The 18061-nt window shown below is 38.8% G+C and overlaps 1 protein-coding gene across 1 annotated transcript in view; it reads left to right on the forward strand.

Annotated features, from left to right (window-relative positions):
* The window catches only part of CDYL (chromodomain Y like), a 157349-nt gene extending 142999 nt beyond the window's left edge, over window positions 1-14350 (forward strand). The window contains exons 6-7 of the mRNA XM_089516676.1: window positions 10163-10306; window positions 12312-14350. Coding sequence (XP_089372802.1) covers window positions 10163-10306; window positions 12312-12470 — 303 coding nt within the window. The 3' untranslated portion in view covers window positions 12471-14350. The remainder of the gene's footprint in view (window positions 1-10162; window positions 10307-12311) is intronic.
* Window positions 14351-18061: the final 3711 nt, after the last annotated feature.

Consider the following 18061-nt stretch of genomic DNA (forward strand, 5'->3'; position numbering starts at 1 on the left):
TCCCAAATCAGGCCTCAACCCAGATTGGAAAGAATTTGTATAATGAGTTTCATTCACAAAGGCCTGAATCAGTAACACACACTTTGAACATTATATAGCCATGAATTTAAATTTTATTTTTGTCTTGACACACCAGTAAACAATTTGTTCTTTATCCCATTCATAATGCTTTCAAGTAAGTCAAAGCTTTTTTCTGCCTTATTAGATTCTAATAATACAAGTTTCTTCCTGAATACTAATAATGTATCTTCCACTGTAAGATATCTATTTATGTTTATATATTTTCTCCAATATAATACACTCTTTTAGCATGATCCTGTGTTCATTCTCTCAGGATTTCTGAACATGTACCACTCAGCTCATAGAAGTATAACATTTTACTATCTTAAAGGCATGCTGTCACGTGTCCTCAGACTTTTTAAGCTACAGGTATCCCCATTTTAGGAGGTCTCTCACTAGTTCATTTTAATAATCCTCTGTTTAGTCTTCTTTCTTAGTCAGTTCTTAACTTCTTATTGCAGCATACTAATGATTTCAAAACTAGCAGCTTGTGAGTAGGCTTTCCATATCCCGCCTGGGGGCAGGACTTTCCCGGTTTGGGGTGGGTCCGCATGGTCCCACCCCGGTTTGGCCCCACCCCCAGGATTCCCCCCCCCCCAGCAAGGCCCTGGAGGTGGCTCTGCGATCGCAGAGTCCTCCAAGGCCTCACTGGGGCTTGGGAGACGCTGTCTCCCAGGCCCCAGGGAAGGCTTAGAAGCGGCGCCCTCCAAGCCTTCCCTGGGGCTTGGGGAACGCTGTCTCCCAGGCCTCAGGGAGGCCTTGGACAAGGTTTTAAAATGTAGGACCTTTTTTTTTTAATTTCCTAGCAAGGGAATTTAAAAAAGAGTCCTACATTTTAAAACCTTGTCCTACATTTTTCTCAGTTTGGAGGTCCTCGGGGATGGCAACCCTACTTGTGAGTCCAGACCAGTTTCTATTTTCACATATATAGATGTTGAGAATAACAAAATCTATAACTGTGCAATATCCTTATCATGGTTCAGAAAAAAATATTATTTAATTTGTAAAATTGGTAATTCATTAGATAATCATTAGAATTTGTTAAGAGGGTGGGATGTTGTACTCTTTTCCAGTTTTCAGTTAAACAGGAAAGACACTGGGGAAAAAAGAATTATGATTGGAAGAAATGCATCATAAGGCTCTAGTCTGTCTGGTTTTTTATCATCTGTCTGCTGTATTGTGGATTAGAAACAAGAAAATGATGAGAATTTACCTGGAATAGAGGAATGGAATGTGAGGAAAGAGATGGTTTGTTTGTTCATCAGGAGACTGTTAAGCATCCATGAAGGTCATTTCAGAATGTCATGAGCTTTAGGGCTGAATGCTCCCCCCCCCCCCCCAGCAATCTGTTGGCCTGTATGGAAGTAGTTGGGAGCCTTGGGGGCAGCAAAAGATTTCTGTGCAAGAGAGAGTCTTTTTGATTATTCTCCCATGTTTATTGAATTCAGTTTATTAACCTTAAGCTCCAAGGTTTTAAGACATTGAAATAAATATTCAGATAAAATGAGTGGAGAGAACTATGGGCTTGTTAGATACCTGATCTTTTAAAAATGGAAATACCACAGATGAACTTGGGATCTCTGGCTTGGGCATGCTGCATGCCAATATATGTGCCCTACTATTGATCTTTGGAATCCGTGCTTCTTGACTAAGAGGAAGGAGGTAGGTAGGTACTCAAGACTTTTCTGATTAAGAATTCTTTGCCCCTTATTCACCGACCGATTTTTGTAGCCTGTCACTTACTGCTTACACTAGCAGTCCCTGAAACAAGCACATCACTCCTTATTGATGTTTAACAAACAGAGTATTTGAAGGAGGAATTAACTGTGTGGAAATAAGAGAAAAGAGAGGCAGATTGGTGACAAAACAAAATTGAACAGTCTATGAGATGAAATGTCATCCTCAGAGTGACATTTTCTAACTTAGGTATTCAATTCCCACCATCCCTATGTAAAATTATATTGTGGGTATTGCATATCTGGAGGGGAAATCCATTTTTGTTTTGGGGTTTTTAATGACAAAAATGGCACTTTTGATGAAATCGGGAACAAAATGTGCCCCTGACAACCTTCATATGATTCCCTATTAAATTCCATAGTCTTTTTTCAGAATTAACATTATAAGCAATTTATGTTAATTCAGCAGATTAAACTATTTCATTTACTAGTGTTAATGACCAGTTCTCCCAGCATCTAATGTTTTAACATTAACAAATTAATTTTTCATTATAGCATTCCAAGTTCTAATATTTATACAGTATATCAGAACCCTTTACCAGGATTGCTGGTCCAAAAATATGCAGGGGAAGCAGCGAAGGCAAAAGTTTGGTTAGATGTGTTAAGTCATGAGGTCTGAAGTTGAACTCTGTGTCAGGTTGGAAAATGAATCTTGTTGAGTCAGTGGTTGGTGTGGGTAGTATCACACGAAACTTAGCAATACCAATAGTGAGTCTCCCTTGTTGATGTCTGTGGAAATGAAGGACCATATAAAGAGACTGCAGCCAAAAAAGTCTTGAACACCTTTGTGGGAATAATAGAAAAATGTATGCAGCTATTGCAGGTAAAATGGTGAAGAACCAAATAATCCATTAGCCATACATTATCCTTGAAAGAGCTGTATTGATAACTTCTAGATTCTTGAGCTAAAAAGTTGAATTTGCAATAAAATATCAGTCTAGTCACCATTTCTCTCCCAAAATAGCAGCAACAACAATAATACTAGTAATTATTAATATCTAGTACAGTAGTAGCTGCCCACAGATTTGGCTTCCCAGTAAAGGCCAAACTGCACGTAACACATGAGGTGTGTGAGATGTGGAATTCTCACTTGTCAAGAGGGAGCACTATTGTGATGAGAGGTGTTGCATTTATTTGTAAGTGGCATTTTAAGCTGAGGCAGTACAAAAGTTTAATTAACTCAACTTAAAGACCTACACCACAGTTAATGCATTTATCCAGACACTTTATTTCTATTAATCTAATGCTTACTAAAATATAGTCTTCCTCTGCAGGCTGGGACCGATAAAACTTATAGGCTTAAGAACCACATTTAACTGTATAGGGTGAAACTGATGGCATTTGAATAGAGCTTCTGTCTAATCAGTTAGCACTGCTAAAAGTTGACAGCTTAGTCTTTGTTAGTACTGTTTTGTTTGTACACCGGAATGTATGCACTCAGCCTTTTGGCATGTTCAGATAACAACATAATAAAATAAGGCTTAGTCAAAGGAAATTCTCTCTCTAATAATACATCCATAAGCTTTTGCTTGAAGCTTGATGTTTTAAATACTTTTTATAATGCTTTAAAAATAATTCTGTTAAATGAGCCCCAGAGGGCCAGCTGCAAATATTTATATCTTGATTTCAGGTATAAAATTGATTTGGAAAGAGGACTCGGGTGGCACTCTACATGCTATTGCTTTCGAGAGAATGTGGAAGAGACCTCTTATGTACTTCTGATGTATTATAATTTGAGGGTACACAATCTCAGTGATTTGAGTGTTAAACTAAGAGACTGGGAGACCAGGGTTCAAATCCCCACTCAGCCAGGGAAGCCTACTGGGTGACCTTGGGCAAGTCACAGCCTCAGAAGAAGGAAAGGGCAAAGGCTGCCCCCCCTGAACAAATTCTGCCAAGAAAACCCCATGATAAGTTCTTCTTAAGGCTGTCATAAGTCAAAAATGAATTGAAGACATACTATCTCCACCTTGTGAATAATTGATATTTAAATTATGTCAATAGGGATGTTCCAGATAAATATTTCTGTTGTAGTGGAAATAGAGGATCTTCTATTCATATAGGATAACATTGTTCTCCAGTTCCAGTTCTGGCGTAGTTAAAAAGGAGATATTCACCAGCCAGTTACAGAATTGTTTCCAGCTTTAGTGTTTTGTCCCTATTTACAGATGCTAACAAATCTTTATTACATACATTTTTGTTATTTAGGAGGAAGGTTAATTATTGCACAGATTTAAGAGGTTAATATACTCTATCAGTTTCATAGTGGAGAGATAAACTATGGTCCACCACAGTTATGAATAATATCAGTTTATATGTGCATTCCTTAAGACATAATAGCTGTCACAGTGCAAATGTTTACACAGTCTGGCATCTATTCATTTCATATGCTGATAGCAGTAGAGATGAATTCAGTATACGAATTCCTCACGTAAATTTATGGAAAGATCTGATACATTAGCAATTAACTTTTGTATATAACCTTTTCACTGAGTGATGAAAAGAACAGTGAGAGTATGAACTTAACTTGAAAAGTTTTCCATCTTTCCTTGAATAGGCTGGAATGGTCTTTTTAATGATTATTTGATAATACTTTTTCTGTATGTGATTTTTTTCCCCCCTTGTCAGTTGTATTGTTTGTTTGAATTAAAAAAAACTGGGGGAGAAATCGATCTTGATGTTGCCAGCATTGTCAAGCTGAATGATCTGTAGCTAGATCATGAAATCAATCGTAGAACATCTTAAAGGAGAAACAAAGAAAGAAACCCTGTCTTTCACAAAGTCCTTCATTTGTCTTCCTGTGTACATATTCTCCTCTGCCAACTGCATGTCAGCAGAGATCTTAATGTCATGAGAGACTACCGTTATTGTTTTTGTATTTGATGTTTTAGGAAAGTTTGTTTTGGTTGTCCCTAATGGAGAATTGTGGCCAACTTCTATTATTGATTAAGATGTAACATACATTTGATCCCCTTTTATAAATAATACTAAGCTGAAATATTAGAGTGCATACTATTTGTAAAGTTATGGATGCTTTGTATAACTAGGTAACACAACTTGGTAATAAAAAAAATGAGGACAAAGAACAAATAGTCAATTAATTCAAAGACAGACCTTGCTTTTTTTGCATAACTTTATTATCATAATACTTAATGGTATGCTTCACAAATCATTTAATTTTAAGTATGCATACAGTACCTGCCAGGTTCTTAAGAACTGGTAGGGAGAGAATGGAGCTTCAGAATTGTTAGGGGACGGATTCAGAAAGAACAAGCAACAAAGGCCCCAGGTGCAGAAAATTCTGGCCATAAACTTCAGTGCTTTCTTTCTGTGTAATATTCAGGCATATTTATCTTACCTACTGCGGTTTAACAGGATTGCACAGTGTGCATTGACTTGTGAGACATGCATAAACTGTAATACAGACTATTGTTTTGATAATGCAGATACCATTTGGGATGTCTCTTCATTAACTATTGTTCAGTCTTTTGAGAAGATACAGTAATTTTATGAAGTTGCAGCAATACTAGAAGATTAATTTTGAACTCTTAGGGCCCGAACAGATGGGCCAAAATAAAGCTGCTTCAGGTCACTTTGGAGATAATGCTGTTTAAATGACACACGCACCTTAAGAGGCCAGAAGCTATGCCAAAGCTGTCCTCCAGTCCTTAGGACTGGAGCATGGCTTTGGCACAGCTTCTAGCCTCTTAGGACGCATGCATCATTTAAACAGCATACCTCCAAAGTGACCCGAAGTAGCTTTATTTTGGCCTGTCTGTCCAGGCTCATATACTCCCTTTTCATAACAGAATCTTATCTCGTCCCCAGGGGATTATAATTCATAAGTAAACAGAGTAAACAAAGATACCACTTATTTGCAAGTTTGCAAGTATAATTTCCTGATATGGCTTAGAGCCAATCTATTATTAACCAAGAGTTAGTTATGCTAAAAATATTCCGTATGCTGTCTTTTTCATGCATCATGTTTAGTTCTCTAATGAATTCATTATCCATGATTGAAAATTTTCAGTATTTGATAGCTTTATCACAGTTTAAATCCAATTTAGTTCTTATTTGTGATGATTGTATGCATCCCAATCAAAATACACCTACAGCATCAGTGTGTTGGATTTGTGGTGTACTAATCCAACAAATGTTTTCCCCAGTTGTAAGTACAGTCGCTTTTACAGTCGTTTTTACAGGGGATTTGTTCTGGAACCACCCCCACCCCTGTGAAAATGAAAAATCACCTGTATTCAAGCCCCATTGGCATGAATGGCGGTGTGCCCCATTTGTCCCCCTCCGTTTGCTGCCCACAAATGGCTAGGGACGTGGATTCCAACTCCCGAAAACCGAGGGGCGACTGTACTAAAATAGCAACTCCTAGATTCAGGCCTTCTAGATTATAGTACAGTGGACCCTCGACTTACACGGGGGATCCATTCCGCCCCCCGCGTAAGGCGAATTCCATCTATGCTTGAGCCCCATTCACTACAGTGGGCCAAAGAGTTGGTTCATGCAATGCAATCGCCACACTAAACTGGCTTCAAATTGATTTCTTGCACTCCTGGCTGTATAGCAAATAAAGGATCTCACCATACTGGTCTCAAGGGTTCATTATTAAACTATAGGTATTTATATGACTGTTTCAAGCTTAGGAGAGGCTCCCCCTCCCCAATAGACAATGCTCCTGAAATTGAAATCCTGGTCACTACCTGTTGAAAAAAAAGCGTCCTCTGGTCCTAAAAATTTCAGAAGTGGAAGAAAAGGTGTAGCCCACCAAGGTCCACTGAGTCCCTGTTTCACTCTGTTATTCAAAAGCTATTCTGATGCTAAAACAAGGCCTGATGTGGCCTTTAGATAGCCAGTCCCATCCCCCAAAGATTTCATGGAGCATGTCTGGCCATTGTAAACCACCACTACCTCAATGTGAGCATCTTTAAAGATTTTGAAAAGCAGGCAGGGGGAGGCCACTGAAATCCAGAGAAGGGCAGAAATGGCTTCCAGACCCATGCATGTTGCCCAGCATAAGGTTTTTGTTTGAATGTTTTGTTTTGTTTTATCATTCTTGTTTTTGGCCACTGCTAATTTATTATATTGCAAAGTGTCCCAAACTGCATGTTTACACTTGGCCAACAACTTTTCATGCTGCCAGAAGTTGAGTTCTAATGTTCTAAAACATTAACTGTCTTTAACGTAGGACAGGTATTAACAGCCTGCAAGTGGTGTGGAACTTCTCATGCTTTCTTTCCAGTGCCTATATGTGCTTTCAACAGTAGTGGGCAATTTGCCCTTGGCTATAATGTTCCTGGCTGTTCAATTTTGACATAGCACCTCTTAGCCATTGGCTTATTTGATCTGATGTCGTAAACAGTCTTACAAATTTTAGCTTGGAGCTGCTTGGTGCTTGAAGCTGGGTGGGATGAATTTCTCAGGTCCATAAAAGAATGAGGAAGTTAATTCTGTTCAACTGTGCCAGTATTCTTCATTATACTTTCCTGGTACAGGTTTACTTCATTGGCCTTTGAAGCATTCAGTGAAAACACAGACAACATCCTGTTCATTTATATGCAATAATTATGAGTTTTGATGTGCTGCATGGGGAGGTTTGGTAGCTGAATCCATCCTAATGAGTAGCAGACTGCACGGATTGTGCATAAAAACATGGCAGTGCTGGATCATTTAAACTAGAGTTCTTATAAAATGAATTTGGGTGGAAATCGCAGTTTTATTTGGGCAGAGTGAGCAGCTTTCAGATTAAACAAGGACAAGAATGGATACATGCAACAGACTAACTTACATGTTTTTACATTTTTCTCGAGTATCTGTTGCCAAAAAATAAATGTTACATTGCCATTTTTGTTTATCTCAATGTGACACAAATAGTTTTAGCTACAATATATGCTGCTGATATGAGGAATTTATCTAAGAAATTTCTTCACTAACATCCAAAATGAAAATATGCAGAACTTTTATAATTAAAGAATATGGAAGCCAATTAAAACACAGCCTTCATCATTTATTTATCTTCAAGTGTCTTTATTTCTCTCCTGATAATGACAGATCTCATGACAGTATCATTTAATACTTGGCTCTTGCAAAGCTTCTTAGTATCAGACTATGCCACCACCTTTTGTAGTTATATCTTGTCGCAAACCTGAATTGGTTCCTCATTCAACTAAAACCAATTTGGATTGGTGAAGTGTTTAAGAGCATATTTGTTTATTTTGCTCTTCCTAACAATGGGGCATTAACAGGGCCAGCCCGTCCATATAGGCAACCTAAGCAGCTGCCTAGGGCACCAAAGGTTTAGGGGCAGCAGAGCCAGCAGGAGGGCAAGTGGCACCCGAAGGGTGCCATTTGCCCTCCCCTGGGTCTCCTGCCTTTTGCTCTCCACGGAGAGCAAGAAGCAGGAGACCCAGCAAGGGAGGGAAGGGTGCCCTTTGCTCTCCCCTGGGTCTCCTGCCTTTTGCTCTCCGCGGAGAGCAAGAAGCAGGAGACCCAGCAAGGGAGGGAAGGGTGCCCTTTGCTCTCCCCTGGGTCTCCTGCCTTTTGCTCTCCACGGAGAGCAAGAAGCAGGAGACCCAGCAAGGGAGGGAATAGGGCCTGGCTGTGCATGCACGCGCCAAGCACTCTTCACTCTCCTCTGGGTCTCCTGCTTCTTGCTCTCAGGGGGCACCAAAATATTTCTCACCTAGGATGGCAAAATACCTCTAGCTGGCTCTGGGCATGAAAAAGAAAATATTAAGATAGCCTTGCCTCTTAATAATGACTTATTTTTCCCTGATATCTTTCATTATCTGATCAAGGAGGATATATGGAAGATTTGGCAATATGTATTTTAAAAACAGCCATTATCAGTTACTTCATCAGTTGATGGATCAGTATTATATACCTTACCTAATTGCTGGGCATAGCATTTACAATCTGTATCACTTCTGTACAAAGCCTACAGTGCAGGCTTTAAGCCATACTTGAGAACGGTTGCATGTGCCCCTCTTCATTTTTATGCATTCTCAAACAGCTTCTGAAGCTGCCACTCTGTTTGTGATAAAAACTCAGCAGTGGAGTGGCAAAAAGTACCCTTTTTAAACAGTGCCCATTTTCCCTTAAGGTGTATGCCCTCCAAGTGCCTTATTTACAAATAGATTTGAACTCCTGGAGGCCCCCTACTAGTACAAAAAGGAGGAGGGGGAGGAAATGTGGCAACACCTAAGAATAAGTGGATTTTATTTTCACATGAACTTTTATGGATACAGTGGGCCCTCTATATCTGCTGGGGTTTGGTTCCAGGATCCCACCTTGGATACCAAAATCCGCAGATGCTCAAGTTCCATTAAATCCAACGGTAAAGTAAAATGGCATCCTTTATATAAAATGGCAAAATTAATGTTTGCTTTTTGGAATATATACAGTTGTCACTCGGTTTTTACGGAACTCGCTTACTTGCAAGGAGCAAACGGAGAGACTTAAAATGGGGCACCCGCCCATAGTGTGCACCCACAAGTGCCTGCTGGGCTGCACTGCCATTCAAACAAGTAGGGCTTGAATATTTTTGGATTTCTGTTTTTGTGAGGGGGTCTGGATCAGATCCCTCGCGAAAATGGAGAGGCAACTGTATATATTTTTTCAAGCTGTGGGTCATTGAATCTATGGATAAAGAATCAATGGATATGGCAGACCAACCGTATGAAGCCATTTTACTGGATGCCAGTACTGTTGATACACTGGATCCTGGTACTGTGGATCCCAGTACTGTGGATCCACTTTAGTAGTGCATCCTGTTTAAAGCCAAGAAGGGCCATATTTAAAGAGAAAATGCTGGGAGGGAGGTTTCTCCACTGCTGCATTGTTGACCCTTAAAACATGGCAGTTGCAGAGTACCCACCCTGCAGGTTCTGGGGGAAATGGCTCCTGAATGCACAGATTGCCCAACCATGTGTTATCCTCTGATCTTTGAGGTCTCAGTCTATTTTAAAGTCCTGTTTGGCTTTTGTTGACTGAACCAGAAGTATGGCGGGCACCCTTTGTAAGCTTCCTTTCCTCCACGGTTTTGTTTTGGTTACTTAAAACAATTCCCATAGTTAGTTTAAATCCTTCTCCATGTTGGGGGCATGATTGAGGGCTGAGGGCGCAATAGACCCAATATAACTGTCCTTTCCCTCACTACCCACTACCACATGCTGATACAGCAGGTGTTCCCTCTCTCCAGGGTCATCATTCCAACCAGTGAGGGCAGCTATATGGAAAGCATTTTTTTCTCTTACGATACAGATCCCCTGTGTAAGAGAATGGTGGAGTGTATGTTTGGTTTTATAAAAAATTATAAAATTCCAAATTATAACTAACCTTTTTGTCTTCTTCAGGCAAATGAAATGTTGTTTAGTGGAAGGAAGCTTACTGCACAAGAAGCCTGTGCAAAAGGCTTGGTATCTCAAGTGTTCTGGCCAGGAACGTTCACACAAGAAGTTATGGTTCGAATTAAGGAACTTGTCACATGTAATACAGTTGTAAGTTGCTTTTATCTTATTTCACTCAAGGCTGAATAGGCGAGATCTCATTGTAATAATTAAAGACTACTTCACACTGTGATTTTTTTTTTCTGTGCACAACTGATGCCAAGGAAATGGAGATCAGGCTATGTCCATTAGGCTATGTCTGGATACAGCCAGAAGACATTTCAGTAAAAATGCCAACACTTGTCACAGTTCTATGAGTACAAAAAAAAAAAAAATTACTTCCATGGTATCTACCCATTCCCTTGTTCATGCATCCTTGAAATTTATATGATATGTTCAGCCACTTTTCACTTTGCCTGACAGAGGAATTCAGTGTACAGATGTGTCCTATTAATACTTTCCCAGTACCCAATAGGGAGCAATCTTATGTTTGTAATACATCTTATTATCAGCTGTTTAATGTGTTTGGAGAACTTTTACATAAACCTGGAAAGAGAACTTCCAAAGATTAAAAACAAAACTTTTTTTTTTTGTAAATGGAAGGATCAGTTTTATGTAGCATACTAGAGAAAATAATTTGTTATAAATCAGAGGTGGAAAAAGCATTGTCCATGGATTGCATATGGCCTCCAACCCCTTTCTTTCTCCAAGAACCTCCGTTTAAAAACAACTTTATTTCATATCAAACAATGTCATTAAATGAAGTCGAAGACTTTCATGGCTGGCATCCATAGTTTTTTGTGGGTTTTTCGGGCAATGTGGCCATGTTCTAAAATGTCATTAAGACCAGCACTCCACTGTCTGGAGTGGCAGTGCCCAGCGGTGATACTTTTGGATGATTTGGAAGATATGATGTTCTCCATTTTTGTTTGCAGGTGAGGGTGCTTTGATATCTAAGCAGAGCTTTCAAAGCTATGATATTCTATATTTGTGTTTGCTTGGCCGAAAAGAACCAAAAACACTCATCACATCAAGAAAAAGCATTTACCTAGTTCAGTGTACAGGCTTTCAGGATTTCATCCTGCATAAGACCACATTTTTGTAATAAAAAGTATATTTGCTTGTAACCTTGCTAACAGCATAGAGGTTGAGTTTCATATTAGTAAGCTAAAATCACAGAGATGCAATAAATAAACAGTGATTTTGTGACGGCCAGAAAATATGTGGCAGCAAGCGTCACCATTCTTCCGGGGGTTTTTTACAAATGAACAAGGTATCCATGTCTGTAAACCTTCTTTTTAAGATGGATTGTGGTTCCCTCAGGCTTCTGAGAATTGCAATCTAAATTGAAAATGAGGCTCACAGCTCCCTTCATACCTTGCTTATATTACAGAAGAGGCTGGTTGTGCCACTGCCCAGAGTGGGGTTAGTGGAAATACAGGCAGAAGGCTGGGGTGACTGTGTGCAGCCGGGGTCTCCACGTTGCTCACCCTAGCTACTAAGCAATTTTGTAGTATTTAAGGAGTTATTGAAGTGATAGCACAGTGGTTAATGCTGATAGTGCAGCTCCAAGGTTGATTCAGCCTTCCATCCTTTCATAGGTTGATAAAATTAGTACCCAACTTGTTGAGAGCAATTGACTTACAGAATATAAACCACTTAGAGACTTCTGAGTTCACTATCAAGCTATATAGAAATGTAAATACTATTGCTATTTATATTTGCATACAACTCATTCTTTCAGAGTATCAGCAGTTTATCGAACTTACTTTCTGAGAGAGTTCCAACTAAGCTACTTCCCAATGTTCCTTCCCACTCCTGCATGTTCAAGAAACAGATCTTGGGGGCAGATGAATGTAGGGAGGGTCTAGCTTGATTCTCATTTGATTTCACTGGACAAAATAAAGATATTGTGTTGCTCATTAGCCAAAGGACAAAACCTGCCTCCTATCTGTGACCCTGGGTATGCAATGCACAGGACACAAATGCATTAGAGATCCCCTGGTGTAAAACATCCTTCTGCACACATCTTACCTGTTCGGTTTAATGTTGACATATGTATGGTTATGTAAAATATCCAGCTCATGTGTTTACTCTGTTCTTTACTTTTGTATAGGTACTTGAAGAATCCAAAGGTTTAGTTCGTAGTATTATGAAAGTGGACTTGGAACAAGCAAATGATAGGGAGTGTGAAGTTTTAAAGAAGATTTGGGGTTCTGCCCAGGGAATGGACTCAATGTTAAAATACTTGCAGAGGAAGATCGATGAATTTTGAAGTGATGTACATCGACACTGGAATTGTATCTCCTTGGACATCTCTGTTTCATGGATGCCCTAACTGAATTTAAAAATCAAAAATAAAACATGCCCAGTGCTCAGAAAGCATGGGACTAAAGTTTCGAAGAACATGGTTTTATTGTCAAGGGTTTTTTAAAAGAAGTACTGTATGTTAAGCATTGAACAAATTTCCTTTCTCCATATATAGATATAAATATATATATATTATATTTCTTTATATACACAAACTAAAAAAATATAATGGAGTGCACTACCAAACTTTTGTCTTCTACTTTGTTATCATTGGCTAGTACTGTATCTGAAGAAAATTATGGATAAAATGAGGCATTGCGTTATTTTGTATGTGGCAGGAAGGTCCTGAAGCAATGAGATATTTTTTCACTAGAGTACAGAATTAAAACGGGTATTGGCCAGCCCTTACTTTCACTGCCCAAAAAAGTCAGTTAAGAAGAGGCATTGCCTTGTATTCTGAGGAAGGTTAGAAATACCTCAAGGACTGATGCATTCTCAAAATCAATTATTTTTTAAAAAATGAAACCCTGAACAAAATGGTGTCTAGTCTCTCCCCCTTCCCCAACCCCAAAAACGAGTGTGCTCAGGATTTATGCTATTAAAAAAACACTCAATCCTTCTTGTTTTGGAGAGCATGCCCATTTCTTACCCAGATAGCATGAAGACTCTTGTTGAGGGAAGAAAACGAAAACAGCTTCATTTTGCAGTATTAGTGAATCACTGAAATACCATATATTCTATGGGTATCTTAAATTATAGCTTAGTCTTAGTAGGTTTTATACAAAAATTAGGGTTTTTTTAATTATTTTAACTACATACAGTAATTGCTTCTGTTACTGGGCGAGAAAATGATACTATATGAGGTTTTGTTGTTCTTCTGTTTGCTGGTTTAATTAATGGATTACACCAAAAAAATATGTATTATGTTCAATTTTTTTTTTAGCTTCACGTAGAATATATTTTATTTAATAAGTTAAAATTCTTTTGGCACACTATTAAATATTCTTTTTTTAAAAAAAAACTACCTTATATTAGATGTTTAATATCTTTTTTGTCAGTGCATTTTAATTTTAATTATATGGCCCTGATCCAGAGATCTTTCCATGCAGCAACAGGCTAAATTGCATTCTGCAGTGGATGAGGATCTCTAATAGATTGTGCACTAATAGATGATTAGTGCAGTCTGCTGATTGCCTGTTGGGGAAAGGAGTGCTTGGAATCAGAAGTATCACCCATCAATTTGACAGGTCAAGCTTGATGCAGGAGTACCTACCACACACACAAACACCAAGTGCCAGATGCAATTTATTTTCTCTCCCCCACATCCCCACCCCACCCCCAAACACCCACACATACACAGTGCCATTTTGTGTGCATGGAACTGCATCCAGAAGAGCAATTCTGTCCTTCATGTGCAGCTGGCCATTTCTGGATCAGGGTGCATAATGTACAGTGTGAGCTACAAGGGTGCCCTGTGTAAACAGACTTATTTTGCATTCCTTTCAGGAGTGTATGACGATTCCTGACTCCAGATATCTTTTAGTACTTGGGTATCTGTGCTTGCAGTCTTACTGAATGTATGAAGAATTGTGGGGGAGAGGGGAAAATCAGACCTTATTTTTGTACAGTTTGGAACTTTATACTTGGAGCTTGACCACCTCATCCTAGCGGAGGGATGTACAGTGTGTAAATCTGCTTTTACCTTGGATTGGTACAGTATTTTTGCATCTGTGGGACCTACTTTTTGTTGTTCTAGTAGTTTGAACTATATATAAACTGTACAATCTGTAAAGTTTTTATAGAATAAATATTCAGCTGTGAACTGGTTAAAATAAAACTAATATTTCTTAACACCTCTTAAAAGTGCTGCAATGTGCATTCATCTTTCTCCTTCCCTTGTTCATATCCCTTTCCCCAGGAAATAGCTAATTCTAGCTTTTCTAATCTCTTTAAATGGTTGGTTTTTAAAAATATAAAGAATGGAGGGAAAGAAGAAAAAGGGGGAATATGCATAGGAATATAAGGTAAGCACTTACTTTCAAATAAGCTGATCCTTTGCCCAAAAATATTTTTTTCTTGGAGCTGGGGTCTGTAATGATGCATGATTTTTAATAATTCTAGTAAATTCTGCCTGTTTTCCTTAGACAAGACTGTATTTAATTTTCTCATTTGCAAGTAGAGCAAATTAGAGAAAGGTCAACAGATTAACCCTTCACTCTGTTCTGTTTCTTAGATGTTTCCATGTAGATATAACGGGATTAGCTCTTTCCTTTGGTGTCAAGTGGAAAGTTCAGTCACTGCTGGAGAGTGTATTAGTATTGTGTCTTAGGCCTGAGGCCAAAAAAGGCACATGGGGTTGTTCAGTTTCCAAATTATTAATGTTTTCACACAGTTACATCAGCAATTATAATATCTGTATTCAGGCCATTTTTTTGTTGTGGACATATATCCATATTTAAGGAAATTAGAAAGCCAGCTCATTTACCATGTTTACCCGCTGAAGACCTATTTTACTTGGGAATTTTTAGCATGACATGACCTAGTATTATAATAATAATGTTAAATGTTAAAACCACATTTTTTACTATATAGTGAGCTGTACAAGCCACGTACCATCCAATTATACAAATGGCCAGAATCCTACTTAATACTGGGAACCCCCCAGGTCTGTGATTTGGAGCTAACATCTCATAGGATTTCATCAGATGACCCCTGTTCTCACAGTTATCTTTATAACAAAAGGAAATGCATACATACAAGTTTGGGGGGCACTTCCTATCACATGTTTTTTGAATAGAAGTACCAGGTTGTTGTTGCTCCCGTGTGCTCTCTTATGCTCTCATCCTTAACCGACCTCCTTACCCAGTGTGCCTTTCATTTTTCAACATTTTTTTTTTTGGGGGGGGGGGGGATCAGGTGATTCCAGAGTTATGCTAATACGATTTAACAAAAGAAAATTAAAAAAACAGGCTGTTTTGGAATAGCAGAAGTGGTAGGAGGCGACACTGACACTGTGTGACTGCCCCGTTTCAGAAATGCTGCAGGAGTAATTGATGTCACCTAAAGACTAATGCTATACCAGTGCACTTGGAAGCTAATTGATGGTTTTTCCCTGTCTCTGGCAAGGTGTGCTGTAACAACGCTTTGAGGACAAGGCAGAAACAAGACAGAGATGGTGTTGTGCAATAGGTATTGCCAAAGAGGATATTTTCAAATTTTTATGATGGTTTATAAACCATAAGTGATAAAAGTCCATAAACCACATGGCATGTAAGAGGGTGGATATTCTTATGTAATGGTTCGTATTGTTACGTAAGAGTGTGTAGATTTGGGCAAAAAGTTGTTTGAAAATGCTTTAGCTTATTATTCACCCCTTCATGCCTATTAGCAATTTCATTGGACTGGTAATCGTTGTGGGTCATGCCAAAGAAGATTTTTTTAATTGCAAAGGTTGGAAAAGATGGCTATCTCTACATGGTGGATACATTTAGAAACCTGCTGCTGCTGGAGTTGTGCATTAGCACAGTGCTCAAGCTGATGTGGAGGACTGGCAATTTTTTTCCCAGTGTGTTAGAGACTAGCGCCATATCTTTTAGCCATTGGCTACAATTGTTTTGTTCCTGGAAACCCCAAGACCAGCAGCAGATGGTTCATGGAGCAACCCTGGTCCAGCAACCACTGCTTTCAGTTGTGCTGAAAACATCTACAGGATGAAAAAGAGTTTGTGTATTAGTGGGTGAGCTTGGACAAGTCACACACACTTAACTTAAGGGTCACCACATGTTGGAAACGAAGGCTCACATCAAGCTGACATGATTCTTCACATGAATGAAAAAGCAAATATTTTGTCCAGAGAAGAAATAGATCCTATGGAGCACATTGGCCCAATACAGATGGGCAAAAATGCCATCCTGTGGGTGGGGGCTGAAAAAATGGCTCCTTTTTGTGCTCGGCAGAGGCTGGATCGGTGCTGTGGTGTGCGTTTGCCACAGCACTGATCCAATCCGGGGCAGAAAAGGGCAGCGTCTCACTGCCCCTTCCTGCCCTTTTGTACAGGGCCGTTGTGCTGCTGTATTTGAACAGGTATTTTGGATTCTTTAGGTAGATCTTTCCAGAATGGAAGAGCAGAGATGTGTTTGTGTTAATCTGAAGGGATTTGAATATCTCAGTGGCTGCTCCTAGACTATGAAACTCACTTCTGAGGGAGGCAGAGTTGGCGCCCGCTGTGCTCTTTTTACCAGCAGGCAATGATCTTATTTAAACAGGCCTCCAGTTTTTAAGTGGTTGTGTTACAAGAATGTGCAACAAATATGCTGTGTCTTAATAATATCTTTTAATGTATTTTTATTTTTTTGTAAATTAGTGTTTTCATTGGATTGTTTAATGTATAATAACTATTGCACTGCAGATTGATTTAACTGTTTTTTTAGCCTACATTGCAAGCTAGTTTGGGTCCCATATTGGGAGAAAAGTGAGATATAAATAAAATAGATAAGTAAAGCACACAAGAGTCAGTGCTAATGTTACCTGGCTGTGCTCATTGTAGTAAAAAAGCATGGGGAAAGAAACCTCAGATATATATGGGGCAGTGATGTAAATCCACAAACAAATATTTAAATTTAAAGTAAAGCTTTTCCAAGTGAGGCAAACATGAGTGGATTGTTTCCATATAAATCTTACAAACTTACGTAAGCAATGGGAAACAAGGCTATAAATATTGCTCTGTTTACTTTAAAAATACAGAAAAATAAGCTGCAAGATCTCGAGTAGTAAATACTAATAAAATGTAAGCCTGAGACTCTTTTATACTTTGATTATGCTTCATGAGAAAATTCTTCATGCGTAACAATAAATGCTTAAATATCTGGTTTAGTTGTTCCCCCTGAGTATTTCTGATGAAGACATTTCTCAACTCAGCATTCAAGAAATTACGTGGTAGACAGTAAATAATGCATGTCAGGCCCCCGCTGGCACAAGCAGTGAATTTTAACAGAGAAATAGATTGCAAGCAGGACTGCCTTCTTACAAGTTTTTGTGCATTCTGCCTTGTAGAAGGCAATAATGCAATGAGTGGGTGATATCATTGTACAATAGCATGTTGTAGATTCAGAAATGTTTTGTTAAGTTCATCGGTTGGTAGCAGAAAGAGTTGCATCTTGTTCTGAATGGCTCCATAGATTGCTATAATAATGGTGGCTTCTGGTTGACATTAGACACAGTTATTAATTGCTGAATAAATTGCCCTGCTTTGCTCAAAACTAAGAAGTCATCCCTTTCTCCAGAACCCACTTTCACTCAAATATCCAAACTAGGACTCTCCACTAAGATGCTCTTCCTCTTGAAGATGCCATAATAGCCATCTACCCACCCCTTTATTTATATTCCGCCTCCCTCCCAGATTAGGAGTCAAGGCATCTTGCAAAAATGGAGAAAATGCAATAAAAACACACATGGTTAAAACATACAGAATTAATATAAATAATATTTAATATGTTTCTGATTCAATAGGTAACTTTATAATGTGCAACTAGAGCTATTAGAAGGGGTTGGAGGCTG

This window comes from Sceloporus occidentalis, unplaced genomic scaffold (genome assembly GCF_023333645.1).
Source record: "Sceloporus occidentalis isolate IW3139 unplaced genomic scaffold, rSceOcc1.0.p SCAF_3, whole genome shotgun sequence".
Classification (NCBI taxonomy): Eukaryota; Metazoa; Chordata; class Lepidosauria; order Squamata; family Phrynosomatidae; genus Sceloporus; species Sceloporus occidentalis.